Source organism: Staurois parvus, unplaced genomic scaffold (genome assembly GCF_062004578.1).
Source record: "Staurois parvus isolate SC_StPar_1 unplaced genomic scaffold, SC_StPar_1.0 ptg000682l, whole genome shotgun sequence".
In the NCBI taxonomy this organism is placed as follows: domain Eukaryota; kingdom Metazoa; phylum Chordata; class Amphibia; order Anura; family Ranidae; genus Staurois; species Staurois parvus.
In genome coordinates, this window is record NW_028318478.1 from 2,671,521 (window position 1) to 2,699,361 (window position 27,841).

General features: G+C 40.6%; 1 protein-coding gene across 1 annotated transcript; it reads right to left on the reverse strand.

Annotated features, from left to right (window-relative positions):
• Window positions 1–1,266: 1,266 nt before the first annotated feature.
• Window positions 1,267–27,841, reverse strand: LOC149447536 (cathepsin K-like). The gene is made up of 8 exons (XM_089652411.1): window positions 27,803–27,841; window positions 15,817–15,920; window positions 11,210–11,352; window positions 8,384–8,575; window positions 6,722–6,904; window positions 5,012–5,171; window positions 3,721–3,838; window positions 1,267–1,580 (listed from the first exon to the last, which is right to left on the reverse strand). Exons 1-8 carry the CDS (start codon window positions 27,835–27,837, stop codon window positions 1,478–1,480), a joined length of 1,038 nt encoding a protein of 345 aa, XP_089508537.1. The 5' UTR covers window positions 27,838–27,841; the 3' UTR covers window positions 1,267–1,477.

Consider the following 27,841-nt stretch of genomic DNA (forward strand, 5'->3'; position numbering starts at 1 on the left):
TGTAATAAGGGGACAGCTTAAGCCGACCATAGACAATTCAAACCATGTATGGACAGGCTGAATATACCCATGTTGACCGATTGATCAACTTGGGTACAACCAGCTTGCCGAATTTTACATGTGATTATAGCCACTAGCAATAATCACTGTTTTCTCCAGGCAGGGACGGTTTCCTCTGCCAGGAGAAGACAAATGGAGGGATTATCCTGTGAAAACTGTCTGTGTTGATGGGGAAATCAAGCAAATTTCCACGGGTTGCACGAAATAAATTTGCACCATTTGGTCTTTTAGAAACAACATTGTTTAATTACAAGTGCAAAAAACAACTCACTTTAATACTTAAAAGCCCAATTGAACTTTCAGTTTAGATTAGCTAAACACTATCCAGATGTATCAAAACGAAACCTGTGAGATGCATGATAAGTTTGTTTTCTTAAGGTGGAAAGCCTGTGTCCTTCCAGCATGCTGCAGATTGAGACCCTTGTGTGAAAGAAGTGATTAGTTTACAGACACCCCTGCTAAGTCAGAGCTACAGCATTACAAACAACAGATCAGACCTCTGCAAAGAGACCCCTTACTTTCCCACAAAGAGCAAAGGCTCCAATATGCTAGCAGGGTACTGGCTTTTCTACTCAAGTTGTAGCAACTTTAGAAAGAATGCAAATACTTTGTTGCACATCTTTTTTTTATATATATATACCTGGGATGTATTTAAGCTGATTCACATAGAAATTTCATTTGGGCTTTAAAGCTGAACTCTGGACAAGTTCTTTTTCCCATGCAGTGGGGCTGTGCCAGCACTGCATAGATTAACTGCTCGTTTTTGTTCAGGGGTTTTATGAACTGAGATATACTCACCTAATCCTCTGATCCTCCCAGCACAAGACTGATCCCTGCGGTTTCTGTCCCCCCTCATGGTCTAGTGGTGTTGTGTGGTGGACCGTTCATAACATCATCACGCCCATAAACTGTCTCTGGATGTGAAGACATCTGGAACAGTCCACCACTGGAGTGGGGGAGCGCCATTTTCCAGAGGATCAAAGGATTGAGTATAGGTTCTATGTTCACCCCTAAAAAAAAGAAGCAGTTAACCCATGCAGTGTGGGCACAACCTCAATGCATGAAAAAAAAAATTGCCTGGAGTTGGGCTTGTGCATGTCAGAGCTGGTAACATTGTACTAAACCTCTATCAACAAAGATTGTTATATATGCAGCTGGCTAACAGACAGCTAGCAATACAAATTAATGAGCAGTATTCAAAAAGTGGACAGTTGCTTCCATTTTCTTTATTTTAAAACAAGTTAGCAAACCATTCAGAATACTACTAAACCATTTTGAGCATATTTATTATTTCAAGCAATACAGAATAACAAATACATTATGGGTGCTGTGGCCATTGCTAAAAAGATAATTATACAGTATACACTTAAACCCTGGAAAACACACTTCTGTCAAGTCTTCAGTAGAGTCTGAGCAACTACTTGATCAAGTCCACAGCGGCTCCCTCTTGGGCGATACCACACATGTTGACGTTACGCTTCATCTTGATATAACCATTATCTCCCCAGTCATCTCCCCAGCTATATAAAGATAATAAAGTGTAAATAATTGTAAAACGGTTGCCATTTTATTAACTGAACTGACAACCAACTAAATGAAGATGGGTATAGAAGTAGATAGTCTTTCACACCAACATATAATCATCTGCTCAATCATCTCATACAGTCACATAACTCTACCTTCAGTATGACAATGTTTTAATTTTTGGCTCCATGAGCAGTAGGTGTCAAAGTCAATTAAAAATGAAAGTGTTCCTGAAATTTTTCTAGCATTATAACACTAAGCTCTCCCCAACTGCAACGTATACCTCAATTCATATTTGCATTTTTATCCCTACAATTCTATGGAATTGCAAAAGCAGCTTGATTTAGCTTAGAAGGAGATCAACTGCAGGTGTGAAGGAGGTTCAGAAGCTCCAGTAAAGGGGCTCAGAAACTTCAGAAGCATACTACATTTGTCTCTCTATATAAGACTTTATGGTCACCATTTGATGCAGCTGGGTTTCCAGCTCTGCATACTTGATGTAGTCATGGGTTTGAGTTTACTTTGTTTTGCATGTATTGGATACTCTGAGAATACTGCAGGAAGAGTAAGAGAAAAACCTCAGCGCAATCACCATAAAAGAAAACTATAAAATAATTAAGTCAGGTGATCAAATGACATAATGCATAGGGAGGAGCCGGTGATGTCACGCCACACAAACTGGAAGTGCACAGTCAGCCATTTTGTTGGTTGGTTTCAACAATACAAGCTTGTATACTGTGTACACCTGATCTGTGCACCAAAATAGTATTCTGAGTGTATCACAAATATTCACCCAAGGATTGCAAAGGATGAAGATGGATTGAGAAGCACCAGTGGATTGGAGGAAGCCATCACATCTGTATAGGTGACCCCACTACAAGGGGCAAGCACATTAGACCTACTTCTGATGGTGAAAGCACATTATTGCTGGTGAATGGTTATCTGCATGTGGTAATTATATAAAAGGAGAATTATTAACGCGGAATGTAAAAAGGGATAGATGACACAGTTGGATTACTGGACAAGAAGAATATCTATGAGAATATATGAGGACTCTTTTTTGCTTTATCACAGTATATGGTGTTGATTTTTCAAGATATATTGTTTGATATAAACGCATATGATATATGCATGTTAATAAAAAAAAAAATGTTTTGTTGGATTTTATGTGATGTCTTTAAAATAGTGCATGGTATATGATTGTATGTTTTATCACTAGGAGCATTTGTACTGCGTGGCACTTATTCATTCATACTGCAGGCAGAGTAAACTACCTAAAGGGTGAGGAGATCTGGGCCTAAATTTATTTAAGCTTTAGGGATTTTTATCTCGCTGGAAACCACCCATAAAAATATAAATTTATGTTAAATTTAACATATTAGAATTTGTGTTCTAAATTATTTCTCATTGGCATTACTCTTTGGGATATTTAGAAGTTAACTCTTTCAGAAAGGTGTGTATAACTGTCCATCATAGAGGCTGTTCCCTTTAATGCAGAAATGATCCTTCTGCTCCATTGTCTATCTGCTGGACACACTTTTTAAGCATTAAGAGTAAGCTGTTTCTTCAAATTTTTGATAACCACTGATTTTCAATTACACAACACCAATCTCTTTGGTGTACACTTGTACACAATGGGGGGAATTTATCAAAACTGAAGCAGACAAAAATCTAGAGCAGCTGTACATAGCAACCAATCAACTTCTATTTTCCACTTGTTCAGTTAAGCTTTGAAAACTAGAAGCTGATTAATTGCCATGCACAACTACTTCAGATTCTGGTTGCTGCAGTTTTTATATGATTTACTCGGTATGCTTTTAAGTGCCAAAAGAAGTTCTCAAGCTACAAAATAATGAAGCTTAGGTACCTATAAACTAGAATTTACTTCAAAATTGGAACAAAGAATTGTAAAGATTTAGTTTGTTAACAGCATTGCATCTAGGTTTTACTGTCCTAACTTATGAGATCCCTCCATTCTACCAAAAACCCATGTTTAAAGGGAAATGGATACCAGATGCTTTTTAGTTATAGACAGACTGTCCTATAATAGATAAAATCAGTCACTCCTTTGATGCATGTACACGTCCCAAGTTTTAGGCAATATGAAATGAAAATTTTGACCATTGTGATACATACCTATTTCTTACTATCCAGTAATCTACATTTTCATCCTCCATTTCATCGTATTCTGTGCCGTATCCCACTACAATTACTGCATGATTGAGCTCTGTGCTACATTCTCCAGTGAAAACACCTGATATAAATTGAAAAAGTTAGAAATTCACTTGCTTCAGCTCAGCTGCCTGCTTCATGTTCATGGATAGGCAACCTGAGATAGCAAATAATATTTTTGTTATTCTATTGGTAACTGTGGCTTCCAATCATAGAGAGATTTTACATCATGATGTATGTGCCAGTTATACATTTTTATGAGACAAGTTAGCACCATCAGAGCACACTGATCTGGAATTCCAAAACCACATAGGTATGGGACTCCATCTTATACCAAATTTGTGTAGTGGACATCTCTGTAGGGCTTTTAGTCCCAAGATCAGCTGTGTATTGATGAATGGTTTGGTTCCCAAACCGCAGTCATAGTCAGTCTCTACGTCAGCCTTTCTCAGCCTTTTTTGCCCCAAAGAATCCCTTAAAATAATTTTTAGGTCTTGAGGAACCCCTGCTAAAACAATTAGCGGGAAGGGGGAGAAATTATCCTTACACTGGTGACCAGATAGATGGCTTAAATATCATTGGTGTTATACAGATGACTCTACCACATGGTGTTGGCCCTCAGACTATACAGGCACCATTAAATGGGAGGTCAATCGGCCACAGCTCAAGGAACCCCTATCATCCTTTGAAAGGGGCACTAGGGTTCCACGGAACTCTGGTTGAGAATGGCTGCTCTAAACGGTATGTATTGTCTATGCATGATGCAAAACTTGTGATGTTCCTCAGACCAAGAATATTGTGTACACCAAGGTGTAAGAAAGGCTGTCAGGTACAGAGGCCATGATGGATCCACCCTAAAGCTACAGCAAAAGAAGTTCAGATGTGTAGGTACAATCTAACCTACTTCCTTATAAAAGCTTGTTTGGATGACTGATGTGTACATCTTTATATCAGTGGAAGAGGGAAGAGGTAGAGTAGAAGGATATCCGCAATGCAAGTTTACCTCAGGAAAAAGCTATAATGATTGTTCCCTCATGAACAGACAGCCATGTTCCGAATCTTTCCAACAGGGGGCATAGGCAGCAATAAAAACTGAACAGGTGTTCTAATCCCTGTCCACTAAAAAAAAAGTTTTGCCTTCAGTTATACTTTAACATTCACTTTGGTAAGTGAACAGCCACTACTCCTTTAGTAAATCGACCTCAATGTATTAGGTTCTGTAGTGGATACTTTACTTTTGCTTGTTGTAACTTACCATCTTTGTACAACTGAAAATCATCACTTGCATCAATTGAAACTGCAATAGGTCCGTCTATTGCCACAGACAATGCCATGTTTTCTTCTTCAAACATGTTGTAGTATTTGGTCACATTCAATGTTATTGCCGTCTTTTGCTTGTAGGCGCAACCTGCATGCTAAGTGAAATAACATAGAAAATATAAGAAAACCTATCAAAGCCAGATACCCGCTCCCCCCCCCCAAAAAAAAATTTTGTTCCAAAAGGTAAAGAGAAGGGGGGAGGAGAAGGAAGAGCGGAACTTCCCCTTTTGGGTGAAGTTCCACTTTAAGATGAAAAAGGTTTAAAACTTTAGTAATGTTTTCATTTTTGTCAATACCTTCCTGTACTAGTGACAACCAACCCCCATTTCTTCTACACACATCAGAGGAACACGAAGTATGGGAATATCTCCTCAATAGGATCATTGACATAAATAAAAACCTGACAGCAATTGTAAAAATTCCCCGTTATATACAAATCTAAAAAACATTCTTGGCATATAGAAGTTAAAGAGAAACTTCACATTGCCTGACCCCCCCCCCAAAAAAAATGAAAATATATAATTTTATATATATATATATATATATATATATATATATATATATATAATCTCTAACACTGTGTTAAAATAAAATTTTAGGCCATGGAGTTTAGCATAGTCTTGCTTGAAGCAAATGTTCTCCGGCCTTGCAATCTTTATTGGGAATCTGATGCATGTGTTGACAACTCATGAGTCTCATAGACTTGGCAGAGATCATAGATCCCCCACACACTCGCATAAATGCTGTGGAGTCTCTGCTAGAGAAATGACAGAAATCCGTGGCTTGTCTGCACATGCAAAGGGCTATGACGTCACCCTGACAGGATTTACAAAGTTAAGAAAAATGTCAAATTAAAAAAGTTTTCACTTTTTAAAGGATTTTTTTGGTAATGTGTAAGAGAGGAAGAAGCAGGCGAGAGGAGCCTAGGTAAAGTTCCGCTTTAAACTGGCCATACATAGCTCAAATTTTGAAAAATATCCGTGAATTGTCCAAAATTTGAGCCTTGGACAATTTTGAGCCTTGTTGACACAGCCAAACAGTGACTGCACCCAATTAGCATGCAGTCACTGTTTGGGTATTCTACCAGCTGTGGTTTTCAGCAGTTGTGATACAACTTGCCCATCCATGCTGTGCAGCGTGGATGGAGGAAACTATGGATATTTTATATTCAGCCAGCTGGGCTGAACAAGAGAAAAGTTTACAAGAATGGACAGCTTTAGGTGTCCTTTTATGACACAGAGAATAGCTGCGATTCAACGGATCTCAGCTATTCTCTGGTCATTCACAGTTTATAACACTCAGGAGATCATGTCAGCCCTTCTCTGGAGATCTGTGTTCTCCCTCCAGATTCTCCAGCCCAGAGCTGGAGAATCAGAGGGACCGAAAACTAAGCAGAGATAATTTACCTCTGTTTAGTAAACTGATCTTTTACTATAATCTCGAGAGATTATAGTAAAATGAGCCGTTTTCCAGCGTTTGGAGACTGTTCTCCCTTCGTTCGGAGAACTGCTTCATAAACTGCATCCACAGGAGAACTGTGTTCTCCGAGAATGCCGGAGAACTGAGCAGCGATCTATTACCGCTGGTTCACAAACGGACACCTAAATCTTTAATGATGCAAAATAAACTGATAGAAAAAACCTACCCGATCTGTATACTCATAGTCTTGACGCTTCATAATACCATTGTGTGTAACATACTGCATAGCAGTTGCTGGATCTCCTCCACAACAACTATCATTCTCATCATCACAGTCCACAAGCTGCTGCTCACTTAGTTCAACAAGCTTTTTGGTCTTAATGCAGTTGCGAGCCTCAAATACTCCCACCTGAAATTATACAATCATAAATACAGGGTTAAACTACATTTCTGGAACTGTATCTTCACAGTAATTGGAGAGAAGAAATACAATGATATAGGGTTGTATATTTAGGCTGTCCATACATGTCCCAATGAAAGGAAATAATGAGACTGATATTTAACACCAAATATAACTTTATAGAGAGATGAAGTATTCACTTCTGACGGTTGTAAGTGGTCATTATTCCACATTATCCTCAGGCTGATCACAGAGCATGCTTTAAGGATCCTATGTGACAAATACCAAATTGTTCCCTTGCTTTACGGGCAAGGGGACAAAACATTCACTGAACATGCTAAGCCTTTCCCATTCGATCCAAATCTAAAAAAAAGTCTTAAAGTGGTTGTAAACCCTTCCATATCCCCAATGACGGGTCACAGGTGATAAACAGAGATGAACCAAATCATCCTACATAAGTTGTACCTTTTTATCTACAGCTGTCTTTTGCTGACATCCATTCAAAGTGCAGAATTTACACAGGATTTCTCAGCTCTTAAAAGCAGGGGGCAATGATCTGGAATTACATTAGCTCTGAGAGCTGATTGAAGGGACACACACACCCCTCTTTACACAACACACAAGAACAGAGCTGGGGCTGTCCATCACAAACTGTGCCCTCCCATGTCACCATTTTTCTCTTCGTGTCAGGAAAACTTGCCAGAAGTGACTCATGCTTATAGCAGGGGAACAAGGCAGCAGACAGAAATTACACTTAATGCTCTGGATTTAGACCAGCCTTTCTCAACCAGGGTGCCTGGGCTCCCTGGGTTGCCTTGAGGTTTCTTCAGCGGTGCCTTCGCAAAATGTCTAAAAATTGCCCAAAACGTATATACAAGCCAGTGGGTGGAACAAGCCTGCCTTTTAGTTACACAGAACCTCAGGGTTTCATTGTGCACCATTACGAACTTCTGGCTGTTGGCGTTCTGACAACCAAAGACATCATCTGTTGATAAGGAGGATGACAGCTGCCTGCCCAGCATTCTTGTTTGACCCTCCCCTGCCCCTCTCCATCAGTGATGGGGTCACATTAGCACTGTTGAAGAAAAACTGAGGAAGAAGAGAAACATTGGAATACTAGTCAGTACCAGTCTGCAGAAGTGTATTTGCTTTGGAAGAATAAATCCCCTCTAAATTTGGGTGTCCTACATGTGTGGATGTTGCTGCATTATATAAAACTATTTACGTATTAGAATGGAGTGCCTCAAGACTGTCCATAATTTTAAAGGGTGCCTTGGGACTGTCCATAATTTTAAAGGGTGTCTTGGGACTGTGCATAATTTTAAAGGGTGCCTTGGGACTGTCCATAATTTAAAGGCTGCCTTCCATAATTTTAAAGGGTGCCTTGGCTGGAAAAAGGTTGAGAAACACTGGCATAGACTGTATATATGTCTTTTACCATATATTTTTTACCACATTACTGTAAAGTTTCAAAAGTACTTTGATTACCGTTGCAAATGCCCAGCAGGATCCACAAAAGCCTTGATTTCTCACGCGGGGAATACACTTTGAGTTTCTCCAGTCAACTGATTTTGGGACATTTACGTTTTTTTCGTAAGTCCGCACAGGAAAGTTTGCTCCCCTGATGCCTCTTTTGTGTTTTGAAGAAAGGCAGTTCCTGGAGCTACGTTCCTCTGATGTCTGGAGAATAAAACATTTCTTAGTAAATCTTCTAACCCAAGTATGATTACCGGTAGTTCATTAACTAAAAATAAACCATCATTATACTTTTAACACAGTCTTAAAGTTTTTATAATACATGCCTGACTTAGCACACATTTTAAGTTGTTAGGAACCATATAAATAGCTTTTCCGGCATAAAAAAAAGCATTTTACAGAGTTTCGTTTTGATTTGCAGCTAGCAATGATGTTGTAAAACTGCCAATAAAGTTAGTATTAGACCCCAAAAACAAACATTTGATTTATATTGCAGCTGATCAGTCCTTAATTGTGGTGGCTGCTTTTCATTTTATTAAGCCTTGTTTTCTCTATTTTCAGCCTGTCCTAGTCCCGGTTCGCACTGGTACGACTTGTCATGCGACTTCACAGATCAAAGTCGCATGGCAAGTTGCATCCTATTTGCAGCTATGGAACCGTTTAAAATTGAAAAAGGTTCCTGCAATATTTTTTGAAATTTCATATGCGACTTTGTGCTTGAAGTTGCACAGATGGCAGCAACACACACATGAAATTGCACTGATCGGCGGCTTTGAAATCTTGCTTTCAAAGCTGCAATTGGTGTGAACCAGGACTTAAGATGTCTCCACACTGGATGGAGGAGCAACAGAGACACCTTTGGACAGCAGCATTGTCAAGCCAGGGAGAGGTGTTAGCAGGGGCGGACTGACAACTCATGGGGCCCCCGGGCAATAGGGGATCATGGGGCCCCTGTGTCCTTGCCCAAACTCAAAAAAGCCTATGAAAAAGGTACCAGGGGCATCTCATGGGGCCCCCTACGGACCCCGGGCCCTCAGGCAGTGCCCGAGTTTCCAAATGGTCAGTCCGCCCCTGGGTGTTAGATACACCAGCAGATTTAGATGGACTTGACTAACAAATTAAAGCCAAACTCCAGCTAACACTTTTTAAGAGGTTACAACAACAGTTTTGTTCCTTTTGAAATAAAGGTTTTGCATAAATGAATAAAAGCTGCTCATTGTAAGCACCCCTGTCAGTGGTAAATGTCTCAACCCTTTAACTGTCACTTTTGCTGGACATCTTGGTATGTTAAAGGTAAAAAATAACAGACTTACTGGCTGGATCCCCAGGTGAAAATAAAGGGAAAAAAGCCTAAAAATAAGAAGCAATTCAGCCACCACTTCTAAGGATTAGTAAGCTGTAATTGTTTTTGGGTTTAATTCAGCTTTAAAATGTATTTATATTTTGAGAGCCAAATTTGGATAACATCTACTTTTATTTGTTATATGCCCCCATTCACATATTATAACTTATACAAAAATTTATAAAAATCACTGCTTACCATTTTAGGTGTTTAGTCCAGAACTAAAAAATCCTAGCTCTCTCTGTTTTTGAGGGGGCTGGGGAGATGTCTTTGCCATAATTAACCCAGTCTGTATTGGGCTGGCAGATCTCATTATCAGTTGTAAACTAGTTTTGAACACTGTGAGGTTGATTTACTAAAACTGGAGAGTGCAAAATCCGGTGCAGAACTGCACAGAAACCAGTCAGCTTCCAGTTTCTTTTTGTTAAAGCTTAATTGAACATGCTGAATATAGAAGCAGAGTGGCTACCATGCTGAGCTACACCAGATTTTGCATTCTCAAGTTTTAGCAAATCAACCCCTGTCTGTCCAAACAGACTCAAAATTTTAGATGGTGCCCAATGCAACCCTAGTCAATGTAGGGCATTGAGAACCACTATACATTTTCATCTAATACCTGGTCCTTTAGCCCTGGTTCACACTAATGCGATGTGGAATTTGCAGCATTTTCTGTGCAAATTCCACACCGCATCAGAATCGCACCCCGTTCATGCGAACCGCTGCGGGTGTGTATGTTAGGTTAACAACACCCCGAAAGCAGTCGCAAAATGCGGTGTGATGTACAGAATTGGATCGCATAGGTGTGAATACCTATGCGGTCCAATTCTAGTGCGGACCCAAAAAAGGGTCCTGCATGTTTTTGGCACGGGTGCGGAGCATTTAGAGCCATACAAAATGTATGGCCCTGATTGCACCGCACACAAATCACATGTGATTCGCACAGGAATGCGGTGCGGTTCCTGTGCAATATGCGATCCACATGCGATATACCGCACCGCATATACAGTATGTGAACCCAGGCTCAGTGCACAGATTTCGACAGCCAATCATGACAATTCATGTGACAATATCCAAAGCGACAAGCATGAAAATGTTTCTCATACGATAACAGAGCGAACAATTTTCGTTTAATCGATACAGTGTTTGTCCGGAAACAATTGAGAGACCGAGACCATGCATGCTCAGAAACTAAAGAATACATTACAATACAATACAATGCTTCCAAAGTTGTACTCTGCTGTACGAGAATTTTTGTAACCTTAGTAACTTCTTTATTTTCGATATGAGACTAGCATGCAAAAAAAAAACAAAAACGGATGACCATTTCTCCAATATTCTCATCATGTGTACTGACCATAAGTATCATGTAGATTTACTAATTTACATCTGATTGAGATTTTGTAAACAACCCAAGAATATTATTCCGACACCATATTAACTATGGTAGTTCTTTGCATTTATGTTTATCATGTTATAGCAGAAATCTTTACTCTCACCATATCTGCAAACTTGTTCATCTCCATTCTGTACTTTGTGAGATGCTGATCATACTTTAGATTGTGATTCTGCACTTTATGCCACGTTGCTTCCCAGGCCTTTCTCCGAAATGTTTCATCATGTGAGGTGACATATTCCTTTCCTGCAAAAAACGTTATAACACTAGAAAGCTCAGGATTCCAGATTACACTTGAAAACAATATAATTAGATACATTGTACAGCACTAGAAAACTACTATTGCTTTCCTCACATCATAGTGATTATTAGGCTCCATGCACACCGGACATGTTAATGACGCTGGTAGTGTTAGCTGTGTAAAGTCATGTTAAAAACACGAGTTCTTCAGCGTTTAATAGCTTTTTTGCATTAGTGTTTTCCCACGTTTTTTTACGTATTTCCGCGTTTGCGGTTTTTAGCATTTTCAAGTGTTTTTTTTTAACCCCCCAATTTTTTTTGTTCAAAAAAGTCCAAAAACGCTGGTTTGCTGCATTTTTACAGCTGAAAAACTCCTCTAGAAACCCACTAATTCTGTTTTTTTTTTTCCAGCCAAAAAACGCCCCTGCCAAAAAATGCTGTTTACAGCCTATGTGTGCATGGACACATAGGATAACATGTTGGGGAGTTTACTGATTGTAGAAAAAAAAGCCAAAGTCCAAAAACTGCCGCTGTAAAAATGTCCAGTGTCCAGAGGATTTAGAGACCAATCTCTACGTGGCCAGATTATCTAAAATGATTGGTTATTTGTTTTTATTAGACGATATATGGCCAATATCAAAGTAGCCTTTACAGACCCCTAACCCTGTCAAGGTGCCCTTTCCCAGTGCAGGGTCAATATATACAGCAGGATTCACTATACAGTAATGAAATCCCTTAGCCATAGTGGTGTGGGTAATGGCAGCCTAAAGCCTAATTGTAGTTTAATGCAGTGGTGCAATGGGGGGATTAACCCCTGGTTCACATATCTGCGTTCCTGCAGTCCGCGTTTTGCACAAGCAGGAGAGCCAATTCATTTGAATGGACTCCCATGTCCTGGGACATGCAGGGAAGAAGTCCCTGCACTTCTTCTGAAAACGCAGCCTGCACAGAAACCTCGGTTCCCAGTACTGTTGTGATTTCCAGTGCGTGCAGTGTAACATTAGAATTAATGGCACCCGCCTGCGGGTCCGCATTCCTCTGTGCGGGTGGTGGGGCTGCACAATTTTTGTGCGGATCCGCAGCGGCAACACCCACACATATGTGAACCTAGCCTTACTGAAACTGGAGCACTCAGAATCTGGAGCAGCTGTGCATGGTAGCCAATCAGCTTCTAACTTCAGCGTGTTCAATTAAGCTTTGAAAATAAAACCTGGAAGCTGATTGGTTTCTATGCAGAGCTGCATCAGATTTTGCACTCTCCAGTTTTAGTAAATAACCCCCTATGTCCTTTGCTTAGTCACAATAGTAGCTATGCAGTCAACATTGCTGATTAGAGAGCTTTAGTTTTACTTCAGCAGGGGGTGCTGGAACGCTGTAGATAGATCGCTGCTTTCTTGCAAAGAGTAGCGGTCATTGGTGTCCGTTTATGAACCAGCAGTAATAGATCGCTGCTCAGTTCTCCGGCATTCTCGGAGAACACAGTTCTCCTGTGAATGCAGTTTATGAAGCAGTTCTCCGAACGAAGGGAGAGCGATCTCCAAATGCTGGAGAACGGTCTACAAACTCTGAAAAACGGCTCATTTTACTATAAATTATCTCTGCTTAGTTTGCGGTCCCTCTCATTCTCCAGCTCTGGGCTGGAGAATCTGGACGGAGAACACAGATCTCCAGAGAAGGGCTGACATGATCTCCTGAGTGTCATAAACTGTGAATGACCAGAGAAAAGCTGAGATCTGTTGAATCGCAGCTATTCTCTGTTTCATAAACGGACACCATTATCTGCAGCTGGTAAACTGGATTTTGTCCAGGTGCTAAAGCGGAAAAAAAGGAAAGACAGAAGTAAGACATTTCAAAAAGTTTTTTTTTTTTTATTGTCCACTATGTTTAAATAGTTTTGTATAAAACTACATTTGGGCACTAAGATATATCTCAGGTCACATCATTTTTTATTTGGAAAGAGTTGAGAACGATAAGGTCCCTCTTGGTGTTTTTTTTTTCTTTTGGTGCTCTCTGGCCCTATTGGAAAGATATCCCCTCACTTCCTGTCCCCAAGACAAAGTTGGCACCAGAAGAGTAAATGAAGGCAGATCTCTCTTACATGGATACAACGGCAATAAAAACACTATGCAGGAAATTTATTAAAACTGGAGCAGCTGTGCATGGTAACCAGGGGCGGACTGACCATTTGGAAACTCGGGCACTGCCTGAGGGCCCTGGGCCAGTAGGGGGCCCCATGAGATGCCCCTGGTACCTTTTTCATAGGCTTTTTTGAGTTTGGGCAGGGACACAGGGGCCCCATGATCCCCTATTGCCCGGGGGCCCCATGAGTTGTCAGTCTGCCCCTGATGAGAACCAATCAGCTTCTAGGTTTTATTGTAAAAACTTCATTGAGCAAGCTGAAGTTAGAAGCTGATTGGCTACCATGCATGGCTGCACCAGATTCTGAGTGCACCAATTTTAGTAAATCCCCCTCTATTTGTTTGTAGAAGTCTAAAAACTTGATTAACTTTTAATTGCTCTCTTTATTCTCAACTGGAGATTACTCCTCACTTTACAGTAACATTAGTGTCATTAGGACAGGAAGTAAGGACGGCCATACATTTGTGGAATGTAGTTCAGAAAATGTTGCTTTTGGAACGTTAGATCAATTTTTATAAAAATTAATGGGTGAAATTGACAATCCTTTTTGACCAGGAAATCAGGACTAGGATTGTAATGACCAGAAAAATCAAGAGAGAAGGATGGAAAATTGTTCTCAAACACACAAAAGTCTAATTATAAATATGGGTTTCATTCATGAAAAATTGTTTGCGTTATAACATGCATCAACAACATGCATGAGCAAACGTAGAATTAAAAGGTTTGGCAATCAAAAAAAAAAAAAAATCAGGGATTTAATATGACATTTGTCCATATTGGTATTATTGAATCAAATGAAAAAGATTACAAAGATAAAATGAAATTCTGCTGGTGTATGGCCAGTTTAAGGAGAAATTTACACAATGGGTTAACAACTTAACAATAAAAAAAGGAAATAAATACAATTGTCAGGGTTCTATTGGTTGCCTAGTCATTCTAAGGGTTTCATAATTTCACCAAAACTAAGAACAAACAGTTTTGTTGTTTTTTATCTCTAGGCAAAACGTTTTTTTTTTTTTTTTAATTTTTGTTAGAGTGGAGAAAGATTAGATTTTTTATAAATTTTTGTTGCTATGTGTGAGGGATAATCCAACATTTCAGAGGTGTCACTACAACAAAACATGGGGGAAATCTCCTGAATGGGAACATTGTTCAGGGGGCAACTGTCTAAAAGGGGAACTCTCCTCACTTTGAGAGATGTCCTCTAACTTCCTGTTGCAGCTCTGGGAGTGAAAGGAAATTTCTCCAATTGTGTGCAAGCAGCAAAAAAAAAACAAAAAACCCTTGCATGGGTTTGGACCCTTCCTTACTTCAAAACAACAAAAAAAATTGCTGTATATATGCTTTAAGCTGTCAGTCCTTAAAGCGGAGTTCAACTCATCTGTCAAAAAATAAAAGTCAGCAGCTACAAAAAATGTAGCTTCTGACTTTTAAAAAACAGTCACCTACCTGTCCCTTGGTCCCGGGGTATGTCCCCTGCAGCCCGTTTCACCAGCCGTCCTGTATTCCAGGAGGCCGGCATCTTCAGTGTGGGCACCCGGCTGTGATGGCTTACGGTTTCACAGCCGGGTACCCACTGCGCATGCATGAATGGCCACGTAGTCTTCTGGGACCTGTCACGTGTCCCAAAAGACTACAGGGAGGGAGGGAGGGAGGGAGGACACCTTCTGCTAGGCTATCGGACCAGAAGTGGGAGCAGGTACCTGTCAAATTTGCTTCCCCCCCCAAAGGTGACAATTCTTAATGGGGAGCGGGTGAGTAGTCCTTAAAGCAGAACTTCCCCTTTTGGGTGGAGGTCCGCTTTAATAAAGACTTCTGCTCACACTTTTCTATTTACAAAGTTTTTTCCAAATACCGTACTTAGAATTTTCCAGCTAAGATACAGCACTTACTAAAAAAATACTGCTTATATTTTGCATTTTCTGGTGTGTTTTGCAGTGCAGTGTGCGTTTTTTTCATGCACTTTTTTTATGCATTTTTGATGTGTTTGCATTTTTGGGATGTGTTAGTTTTGCTAGGGGGAGGTTTCTGTTGTCATGTATGAAAATGCACAAAAATGCACCAAAAACGTATGTAAGTGTGTTTTTCATGTGTTTTTGATGCATTTCCATTGTAATAAAAACCTTGCAGGGGTTTGGCCTCCTCCTTACTTATTCAAAACAAAAATAAAGTAAAAATTGACTGTACATACGCTTTGTGCTGTCGGTGCCAAATAAAGACTTCTGCTCACACTTTTCTATTCACAAAGTTTATTCCAAATGTTTAAGATTTTCCAGCTAAGATACAACATTTGTTAAAAAAAAAATGCTGCTTATATTTTTGATTCTTTACCGTGTTTGGTTTTCCAGGCTTCCCATTCTTGGTCCAGGAATTGTAAGCAGGACATGCTGATTATGACAGCGGACAAAACCAGCAGGTACTTATCCCAATGCATCCTAAATGTAAAATGTTGAAAGAACAATTAGGACCAACATTTCTCATATATGGTGTTTTCTTGTTCTGTTTACTTAATTTACCAGTGTTTGTCTGTGTTGTAAACTTGGTGAATCTCTGTTTTTAAAATATAAAGAACACCATCAGGCATTTTTCACACAAACGGTTGAGGAGGGGGTTGGTAAAAATTGGTGGTTGAAGCATAGTTTCACTGCCCCCCAACTCCCTGGCCACCCATCTAAAGTTCCCAATACAGGCGGAGGAAGCTGTTCACATGACGTGGCCATGATGCTTTACAGCAAATTTAAAGTGGTTGTAAAGCCGTAAATGTACCCAGTGAGGTTACTAGCCTCAGGTGATTGGCCAGGAAGTAAGGGGCAATCTCCCTAACAGAGAAACAAAGAAACAAGGGACATAGGGGGTTATTTACTAAAACTGGAGAGTTCCCCTTTTAGACAGTTTCCCATTCAATCCAAAACTAACAAAGTCTTTAAGTGGATGTAAACCCTTCCATATCCCCAATGAGGTTACTGGCCTCAGGTGATACACAGAGATGAAACAAATCATCTTACATTAGTTGTACCTGTTTATCTGCAGTATTCTCTTCTCTGTATTTGTTCAGAGTGCAGAATTTATACACCTTGTCTAAGCTCCAACTGGAATGTAAACTCAAAGTGTAGTGCCAGACAAGGTCATGAAAGAAAAAACATGCCTTTCATAGTGCATTACATATCAAAAAAGTCTTTATTTGCGCAAATAGGATCCTACTTACAAGCTGTAGAACAATTAAAAGCATTCACATGAACCATATCCAAGATGTCCGACAGTCCGATGAATTCAGAGGGAGAGGGCAATCAGTTTTTGCTGGTTGTGCTCCAAATCAAGGCTTGGATATTTTCTATTTAAGCATGATGGCAGAAGGTGGCTCTGTAGCCCCTAGAAGGCGTCTTTTGATGACAAAACGCATCGGGCGGAGCCTTCCTCTGATGTCATTGTGCTGTTGGCCATCTTGGATATGGTTCATGTGAATGCTTTTAATTGTTCTACAGCTTGTAAGTAGGATCCTATTTGTGCAAATAAAGAAGTTTTTTGATACGTATTGTACTATGAGAGGCATGTTTTGTCTTTCATGACCTTGTCTGGCACTACACCTTGTCTAACCTGTCAGAAAAAAGGGGCGGAGAGCTGCAGTTACACACTACAGAGCTCACTGAGGAGAGCTCTGACAGCTGATTTGAGGAAAAGTGAAACACACCCCCTCCACACAGCACACAGAAACAGAGCTGAGGCTGCCAATCAGCTGGAGGTCCCTCCCCATCATCATTTTTCTCTTGGTGTCAAAAAGGATTCACGTTTCCAGAACAGACAGAAATGACACTTGTGCTTTGAACTTAGACAAATATACACAATAGAGAGATGTGCTTTGTTCATATCTCATGTCTGAGGTTCACAACCAGTTTAACTTGGCATGACGGATTGACATGTGGCACCACCTGTCAAACTCATTAAAGTCAATGGAGCTGCGCCACAATTGCAAACCAAGTGCTTGGCTCAAGGTTCTGGCACATTAATCCCATTGTAAATTGCTGTTCAGCACAAAAACAAAACAAAAAAACAGGCATTCAGGAGGCAGCAGGTTCTTGAACGCCTGACAGCAGCTGCTTAGCTACACTCTGAAAAGTGATCCATCATTAATTGCTTTTCAAAGAATGGGCTAGTGCCAACCTAGCCTAAAATCTGATCTGTATCTGCCCTGATAAAGTTATATTTATATTTGTGATGTCCTTTTTATTAGAAACTACTTGCATTAGAGACTGATCAGACCATGCAGGAATCAATTCTTCAACAGAAATTGAAGCCAGTAAATAAAATGAATAAATGAACATTGACAGTATTCAAGGTTACATTGTAATTTTTAGGTGGTTACAGTTCAGCTTTAGAACTATTTTTTCATATAGTGAATTATTTTTAAGCAGAACCATTTAAAAAAAATCTTGTTTTATAGAATACCCATGTCTTTTTTAGCTGAATATGGACAAGTTAGTACTCTGCCAATGTAAAAAAAATACAGCTCAAAACTCTCATTTTTTGACTCTGTGTATGTTCTGAAATTGCAGCATCCACTGCACTCCTTTTTACAAGTCCTTAGCCTTAATATTTGTTTTACCTTAAGGCTTTACTGTCACGATCGTGGCGTCAGACCCCAGACCTTCTCACCCAAACTCGTGACCAAAGGGCTAGCTGATCTAAAACCGCTATGTGACGTGTGTAACAATGCCACACCCAGCTGCACCCTGCACAACGATTTTCCAGCTAATGGATACAGATCGATGTACCAGTAGCCTGAGCGATTGTTACTGGGTCAGGTTAATTACGCAATTAACCCTTCACACTGCCACCACCTCCTTTTTGTACAGAGAAAGAGGAAACTCTGCGTTATCAGCTATAACACTATAATGATTGAGATAATCATCTGTATAAAATGGTCCGCAGGCTGGTTATACAGAGGTTTAAACAACCACAGTAGCGTCTCTTTAGAGGCAGGAATTCATGAGTTGCAATACAGAGCTATAGAAACAGTTCAACACTTTCAGAAAGATTTATTACTAATAGGTCAAACAGGAGCAATAAAAATATTTACAGAACAAAGATGTAACTAAGATATATATATAAATATACAAAGAGCCATAGCACAGCAAAGAGGTATCAGAGAGAGGTGAAAGGGTTAAAGTACTTGCCAAAGTCTTGGGTTAGCAGATCCAAATTTCAGAGCAAAAGGGCATGGGTCTCTCCAGGTGGTATTGATGTTAAAATGGGAGACGTCTTCAACTTCCCACTCTTAGGTCTGTGAGCCCATTTTATAGTCCCCAGCAGGGGGTGTCTCTTAAGTCAAGGCCCAGTAACCCATTTAGGGCGTGTAGTTATGGATGAATGCCTCAACTAGAGCAAAAATCGTCCATAACTCATATTTTGGCCCATAACTGTCCATTTGCACAAGGGACATTCCACCCGCAGGTAGATTATTATGCAGACAAGTTTAAGGATTATTTAGATATGAATTATGAAGGTGTACACTGTATGGTTCGCAAGATCGATTTTTCTGCTTTCCTGTGTGTTCAAGGCAAGGAGAGTGACCCATCAAACTGTTCACCTGCTCATTGGCCATCTGTCGATATGTCTGGTTTTTATGTAAGTCTCTCATATTCCAAGATATGAGACATAGGGGAAAACATGGTTTTAACAGAGGTTATCTGATTCTATCACCTATGCTGAGCTAGGTTTATGAGGTCGGAATCTCTTTCAACTCCTGAGAAAGCTTGCCTTATCTCTTAGGAGGTGTCACAATTGGCAGGTTATGTGGACAGAGAGACTCCAACTCTCTTGGGGGCTTTTACAGCTCCTATGACCCTCCTGTCACATTCCTAACTTACACACATACTGGCCACATGTCGCTGGGCCTCTCAGGAAGGGAGAGGGAAGGAGAATAAGGGAGAAATGGATACTCTTAACAAAGTGGAGTCTGCATCCTTCACTGTGTGTTGCGCACATTTGCAACATTTCCCTCTTTATACTTACCTGAGCCTTCACTTGATCCAGCGATATGCCCATCTGTAGCAGCTCTCCGTGCTCTCGCAGGTTTTGCTGAGGCAGCTGGAGCCATTGGTTCCCTCTGCTGTCAGTCAAATCCTGTGACAAGAGAGCCAGGGTGTGGGGCCAAACCGCACTGTGTGTGTCTATGGATGCAGACAGCGTGGTTCAGGACTGAGCCTGCAGGTGTGCCACAATAAGAAATGGCTTCCTATGGTTGCACACTGAGAAGAAGAAGAAGAGCAAGGAGTGATGGTGGGGGACCTGAGAAGAAGAGGCTTGGGGCCACTGTATGCATTGCCTTTGCACAGAGCAGGTAAAAATAAGCCCTCATGCACACTGGACATTTTTACAGCGGCTGTTTTTGGCGTTTGACATTTTTTTTCTACAGCTAGTAAACCCCCCAGCATGTTATCCTATGTGTCCATGCACACATAGACTGTAATCAACATTTTTGGATGGAAAAAACCCCAGAACCAGTGGGTCTCTAGAGGAGGTTTTTCAGCTGTGAAAACGCTCTAACACTGGAAAACACAGCAAAATGTGGTAAAACACAGCAAACCAGCGTTTTTAGACTTTTTTTGACAAAAAAAAATATTTTTTTGGTATAAAAAATACTAAACACCGCAAAAGCGGGAAAACGCTGCTAGACGCAGCAAAACGCAGCTAAACGCTTATGAAAAATGCTAAGAAAAGCTGAAAAACGCACGTTTTTAACGTGACTTTACACAGCTAATCTTACCAGTGTTATCAAATGTCCCGTGTACATGAGGGCTTAACCTGTTTAAACTGATGAAATATCATATACTTCCTAAGGATAAGAGCTGAATTTCTCTGACATTCCTTGCAGACTTGTCCTGGGTCAGAGATTAAAACCAGTGAATCAGAAGGACAGACAGAGCTAGTCATTACCAACTTTACTTTTCAGTGAGGGGGCTGCCATTGCCAAACTCCATTTTCAGAATGAAGACATCAATGGAAGCCCCACATGTATCCTGATAGACACATATCCTGACTTTATATTACAGAAGTTTGAAGCTCAGATTAGTTAAGTGATTATATTTTACAAAAGAAATAGTTAACAGCGTTAGAAAGGCTAAGTTCACATCATGAGCAGAGATCAGGAGCTGTCTGTTAGCTGCCGGCCAGCGTACTTGGAGCGTGATGGTGTGCGTTCCTGGCATAGTTCTGTTTTTTTTTGGGTACACATATCTGTGGCCTCTCGGCGTCAAGACCCACCCGTGCAGCTGGTGGGAAGGGGTTAAAGAGATATTAACATCTTATCACCCGGCCTATAGCAGATTGACGGCTGCGTGGGAAACTCCTCCTTCTGACTTGGCGTCATATGGCATCATGTCAGAAGGAGCCGCTCACGAGGCATGATCTGTCACTAGCTGTGTCCAAGGGACAAAGCCAATGACATATGACTGCACTGGCCCATTGGCAGTGTCATGTGACCACTGTGACCAATCACAGCAGATCACATGACAATTGTATATAATGGATGGGTTCCTGTCATGCCATCCATTGTATACAATTGTGTTGTTAGCTCTGATTGGTCAAAGCTGCAACATGGTACAGACAGGGCCAATCACAGCCCATCTGTATCATATGATGAGCTTTTTTATACAATTGTGTTGTTAGCTGTGATTGGTCAAAGCAGTCGCATGGTACAGATAGGGCGAATCACAGCCCATTAGCTGCGATTGTGCAAAGCTCATCACATGATACAGATGGGCTGTGATTGGCCCTGTCTGTACCATGCAACTGCTTTGACCAACCACAGCCCATCTGTATCATGTGATGAGCTTTGCCCAATCACAGCTAATCACAACAAAAAACTGAATGAATCAGCTTCATTCAGTAACACTGACTGCAAATATCATTGAAACAATGAAATACATTGGTATTAGCAATCAAAATGTGTAAAAAAAAAAAAAATCCTGATCACTTGCCCAGTGTTGTTCAATGTTACTATGGTAACACTGCATTGCTTTGGTGTTGAAAAAAAAATAGTAAAAAAAAGAACAAATAATTATTAAAAAATAACAGAAAAATAAAAAAAAAAACAAAAATTAAATTATTATTATTATTTTTTTCCCATACTGTCACCAGTCAGTGTCCCTGATCACCGCCACACCAGTTATATAATAATGCTGTACTGGACTGTAGTGATTTATTTTTTTAATTTCTACATTTCCCAAAAAAAATTGTAACAAAAAAATGACAACCTCCAAAAAACTCACCATGCCTCTTACTAAATACCTTGGACTGTCTATTTTCCAAAAAATAGACAGTGTTGGGTATTTGTACTATCCTGGCATTTTCAGGCCTCAAGAAATGGAATGGGCCATCAGTATATCAGGATTGATTGATTGTCGGACATATATACCATGGTTTGTGGACTCTATAACTTTCCTACAGACTAAATAATATACACTAATCTGGGGTATTTTTACCAAAGAAATGTAGCAGAATACATTTCGACCTAAATTTATGAAGAAATGTTATTTATTTGCAAAATTTTATAGCAGAAACTAAGAGAAACGCGTTTTTTCCAAAGGTTTTGGGTTTTTTTTTTGTTCATTTAGCAAAAAATTAAAAAACTCAGTGGTGATTAAATACCACCAAAAGAAAGCTCTATTTGTGTGAAAAAAATGATACTTTTTTTATGGCTACAGTGTTGCATGACCACGCAATTGTCATTCAAAGTGCAACAGCACTGAAAGCTGAAAATTGGCCTGGACAGGAAGGGGGCAAAAGTGCCCAGTATTGAAGTGGTTAAAGCTTTGGTTTTATTTGTTTTTTTTTTTGTGTAATATCAAACATGTTCTACTTACCTGCTCTGTGTAATGGTTTTGCACAGAGCAGCCCTGGTCCTCTTCTTCTCGGGTCCCCTGCAGGCACTACTGGCTCCTTCCCCTTTAGCAGTACCCCCAATAGCAAGCTGCTTGCTATGGGGGCACTGGTGCGTGCTCGCTCCCAAGTCCCACTCTATCATCCATAACCCCTGGTTCACATATATGCGGCCGTGTGGGCCACGTTTTGTACGGGCATGAGAGCCCATAAATTTGAATGGACTCCCGAGCCCGTGACATGCAGGGAAAAAGTCCCTGTGCTTCTTTGGAAAATGCAGCCCGCACGGGAGCCTCGGTTCCCAGTAAGGTTGTGTTTTCTAGTGTGGGCGGCATGCCATTAGAACTAATGTCACCCGCCCATGGGTTCGCATTTCTCTGTGCGGGTGGTGCAGCTGCACGGATTTTCGTGTGGATCTGCAGCGGCACCACCCGCACAGATGTGAGCCTAGGGTAAGGCACACAGAGCCACAGCTCAGCCCCATCCCTACTCTCCCCTCATTGGCTCACTGGCTGTGATTGACAGCTGTGGGATAGCCAAGGCTCCCATGCACATCGCTGGATTGGGAGGGGGCACAAGTGAGTATCAGGGGGGAGCAGCACTCAGAAGGTTTTTTACTCTCATGCATAGAATGCTTGAGGGTAAAAAGCCTTCAGCCTTTAGAACCACTTTAATATGTATCTCTGAATTGAATCAAACACATTGTAATCTGAGTGTACAACCTCCTTTAGATCCACCAAAAGCTATGCAGTGTGCTGGCCTATCAAAAATATATTTTGTTAGGGAGGCCCTCATGTGTGGAGCACCTAGTGTGGAGAACAGAAGTTGAAGCTGGGGGTTGATTTACTAAAGACAAAAAGACTCTTCAGTTTGGAAAGGAAATTTCCCTTGGATTAGAAAATGAGGTGCAACTCCGCTGACTTCCATCATCCAATCACTTGCAGTTTTTTTTTTTTATTTTCCTTGCATGTGATTCTTTGCTAAGTGACATGTCACCCCATTCACTAAGCTCTGAAAAAAATCCTTTAGTAAACCAACCCCTTAGTGTGTAGTCAGGTATAGCGCTACATACAGGGGGATATTTACTAAAACTCAGAATTTGGTGCAGCTGTGCATGGTAACCAATCAGCTTCTAACTTCGGCTTGTTCAACTAAGGCTTGACAATAAAACCTGGAAGCTGATTGGTTTCTATGCAGAGCTGCACCAGATTTTGCACTGTCTGGTTTTAGTCAACCTCCCCCATTGAGTAATTCCTAACAAACCTTAGGTGTACTTGAAAAGGAAACCAATTATTCAGAAAGCTCCCTCATTAACAGCTAACTTCAGAATTGATCACATTTGATTTAAAGGGACTCATGATTGCAGTATTGGAACGGTCATTGCAGGCCTCTTTCAGAAAATGCTGGATGCCTGGCTGTACCTGACCTGCTGTGTTTAAGTCACAGTCCTGGAACAAGCATGCTGTAAATGAATGTCAGAAAAGTATCAGAATTACTTTTTTTGATACTTGTATTGGGTTAGCAATTCAGACAGAACTGGAGTTGAGAGAGGGGGAGATTTACTAAAACTGGAGCACTCAGAATCTGGCGCAGCTGTGTATGGTAGCCAATCAGCTTCTAACTTCAGCTTGTGCAGATAAGCTTTGACAACAAAAAACTGGAAGCTGATTGGTTTCTATGTAGAGCTGCACCAGATTTTGCACTCTCCAGTTTTAGTAAATCTCCCCAACGGTCTCAGAATGACAGCCAGGGAACTAGAACTAGGAGAATTCAGAAATGGCAACCTTTATAAATCTTCTATGACAGGGCGCCTTTAACCGGTTAGGGCCAGCCCACAGTACATTTACTGCTGCAGGGCGGGCCCTGTGCACAAAATCATGTATATATACAGGATTCTGCATTTCCGGGTAGGAGGTACGTGCTAGGCGTATGCCCGCCCTACCTGCGCCGCCAATCATGGCCCCGGGTGTCAATCATGGGGTCCTGGCTGGTGATTGCCCATCGGTGCCCGGTGGTTACAGGCGATTGCTGACAGGGAGGACAGCTGCATTGTTTACCAACAGCCCTCCTGTCTGTCAGTGTTGGCATACTGCTCTGGATGGCTGAGCACAGCCATCCCGATCAGTGTGCTTTACAGTGAAGCAAACCCCCCCCCACACCCTAGTAAAACACTCCCATCACACAGTTAACCCTTTGATTCCCCCCAAATGTTAACTACTTCCTGCCCAGTGCCATTAGTACAGTGTCAGTGCTTTTTTTTTTTAGCACTGATCACTGTATTGGTGTCACTGGGGATATCAGTGACACCAAGCCAGTTCTCCCCAGTGTCAGAATGCCCATCACAGTCCCGCTATAAGTCGCTGATCGCCGAAATTATTAGTATTAAAAAAAAAAATTCCAGTATATATACCACCATTTGTAAATGCTATAACTTTCACATAAACCAATTAATTTACACATATTGGAATTTTTTTTTTAGCAAAGACATTTTGCAGAATAGCAGAGTAGCAGAGTAGCAGAATACATTTTGACCTAAATTTATGATGAAATTTGATTTTAACATTTTTTTATTGGACATGTTTTATAGCAAAAAGTCCAAAATATAGTTTTTTTCTCAAAATTGTCAGGCTTTTTTTTATAGTGCAAAAAATAAAAAACGCACAGGCGATCAAATACCACCGAAAGAAAGCTCAATTCGTGGGAAAAAAAGGACGTAAATTTCATTTGGGTGCAGCGCTGCATGACTGCGCAATTGTCAGTTAATGTATTGCAGCGCCATAACGCAAACCACTTCTTTAACCGCTTCCTGACCGCTCTATAGCAGAAATACTGCTACAAGGCGGCACAGATGCGCAAAATCATGTATATATACGTGATTCGCTCTCCCGTGGTTTTCACTCCCCTCCCGGATAGTGTCAGATTGCCCGCTAGTACACCAGTAATCACATTTAACTCCTTGATTGCCAGGAACACGCTCATGCACAATAAAACTCCATTGCTAGTATAGTGTCTGAACGATTCAATATCTTTGATCAGATCAGCACTATACCAGCGTTCACATTAGTATAGTGTCCCCAAAAATGCAGCGTTAGCGGGATCACCCCCGGCACCTCCTAGCAGCTGCGTTTAGCCCCTACGCTTACCCCCCTTCTCCCCCAGCAAGTGCAGTGTCAGTAGGTCACTGTCATTGATACATTGCACACAAAACCGCAGTTTTTGCAGAATCAGGCCTGATCTCTGCTAGCACTTGCCAATAAATTTTGATGACTCTCATATGCAGCAGAGTACCAATACTAGGCCACTCTACCTTTTGGTGAACTGGCGAGCAACAGCGGCCTAGTACATCCTGGTCTTTCACATACCAGCACTGCAGTATCACTTGGTGACGTGGAGAGTCCCATAAGTGCAGTACAAGGTGATTCGGTGGCGAGCACAAGTATGTTCCCACAGCCACCAAGAATTCGCACACAGGCCCGTAGAGCCCCTAGTATCCTTTCGGATGTGCTTGCAAATCCTGATTGGAAGCCCACAAATTCTGCAGCACCCGTACTTCCCCCATTCACTGCCCAACCCGGAATTCAGGTGGAAACAGCAAATTTAACTACTCCCCTTGATTTTTTTAAGCTGATTTTCATGGAAGATCTGTATGCATTGATTGTGGATCAAAGCAATTTATATGCACAACAATTTATCGCCGCCAACCCAAATTCAAACCTTGCCAGACCATTCGCATGGAAACTCATTACGGTTTCCGAATTTAAATTTTTTTTGGCCTAACCCTCAAAATTGGCATTACTAAATAAAATGAATTGTGGTTGTATTGGTCCTCAGACCCAATTCATCACATGCCTGTGTTCTCTGCTGCCATGACCAGGCATAGATATGAGAGTATAATGTGTTTTATGCATTGCAATGAGAACACACTCTGTATTCACACTTTTTCTGACAGAGATTTCTTCTCTTTTTGTCATTCAGTCCACAGGCTGCATACAAAAAAAAAAAAAGAACATAGCATATATACCCAACAAGGACCAGCGACATACTGATACATCACTGGACTTTGAATGGTTATACCAGTATGATGCCTACACCTGCAGGCATCATCCTGGTATAATTTTTTTCAGCCGGCGATCAGCTTTCATGTAAAAGCAATCCTTGTGGCTAATTAGCTGCAGGATTGCTTTCACAAGCAGCGGGAGATGATGCCCCCCCCCCCTCTCCTGCATGTACATGCATTTTTCATGCATTTCAATTGAAGTCTATGGAACCAAAACGAAACCTGCTGAGGGCAAAAACATCCCTGACCCTTTCCAAAAAAAAGCACTGGTTAAACTGACCCATAGGAAATCATGTTAAATGGACTGTAGTGTGTTTCTGCAAAACTGAAAATGCACTGCAAAACGCTTAGGTGTGAACTTAGCCTAAGATTTTACCTTGTTCTGCAGACCTGTGGGACGTTGTGCAGCACATGCATTGTAAAAGATGTATAATGTAACATCTATGTAACCAGTACAACATACACACATTATGGTTTTACCAGAGCACTCATTACTAGTTCCTAAAATGAATTCAAAGCCAAACCTTTTCTTTAGTTTTCTTTAGTTTTTGGATAAAGTAGGGAAAGATTTGAGTGATAGGAAAATCAAAATGTCATGTTTGTCACAACAACAGAAGGTGAGGGAAAAACTTCCAACAGGGACACTTGTTCTGGTGGTAACTGTGTACATTTTGCAATACAATATGTTAAACAGTTTTAAACTCAAAAGCCAAAAAGTATTAAATTGCAGCTTACTAAGTAAGATGTGGTAGCTACATCAGTTTTCTTTAGTTTTTCCTTTTATTTCCACCTGGTGATCCTGCCAGTAAATCTGCTATTTTTCAATTTACTTAAACAGACCACGCTGTCCAGCAAAGTGGCTGTTAGAGGGATGAGACAAACCATTTACTACTGACAGGGGTGCTTACAATGATCAGCTTTTATACATTTATATAAAACCTAACATAACATATCTCAAAAAGAAAAATACTGTTGCTGTAGCTACCTAATAAGTGTTAGCTGGAGTTCAGCTTTAAAGCAATATTAAACTCAAAACCGAAGTTATTATATATTGGAGCTTACAAATCATTAGCAATCATTACCATCACAATATTGCAGTGAGCCTTCTGATGCAGTATTAGCCTGCTACCATTCATATAAATACTGCATGAGGTTTTTTTAACTCAAAAATTCATGCGGTATTTATCTCTTAGTGAATTGATCCCTAAGTAGTGAATGTTCCCCATAATGATAGCACCATTTGTTTAATAGCATAGTAATTCTGATTTGTATCAGCTTCTTGATAATGAAAATAAAAGTGATCATTTTGCTCTGGCTGTATGATATATATATATATATATATTTTTTTTTTTAAACTAAATTTCATTAGAATATTCTGCTTACCTAAATGACCGGTGTGAATCGGTGATCTTTGACATGTTC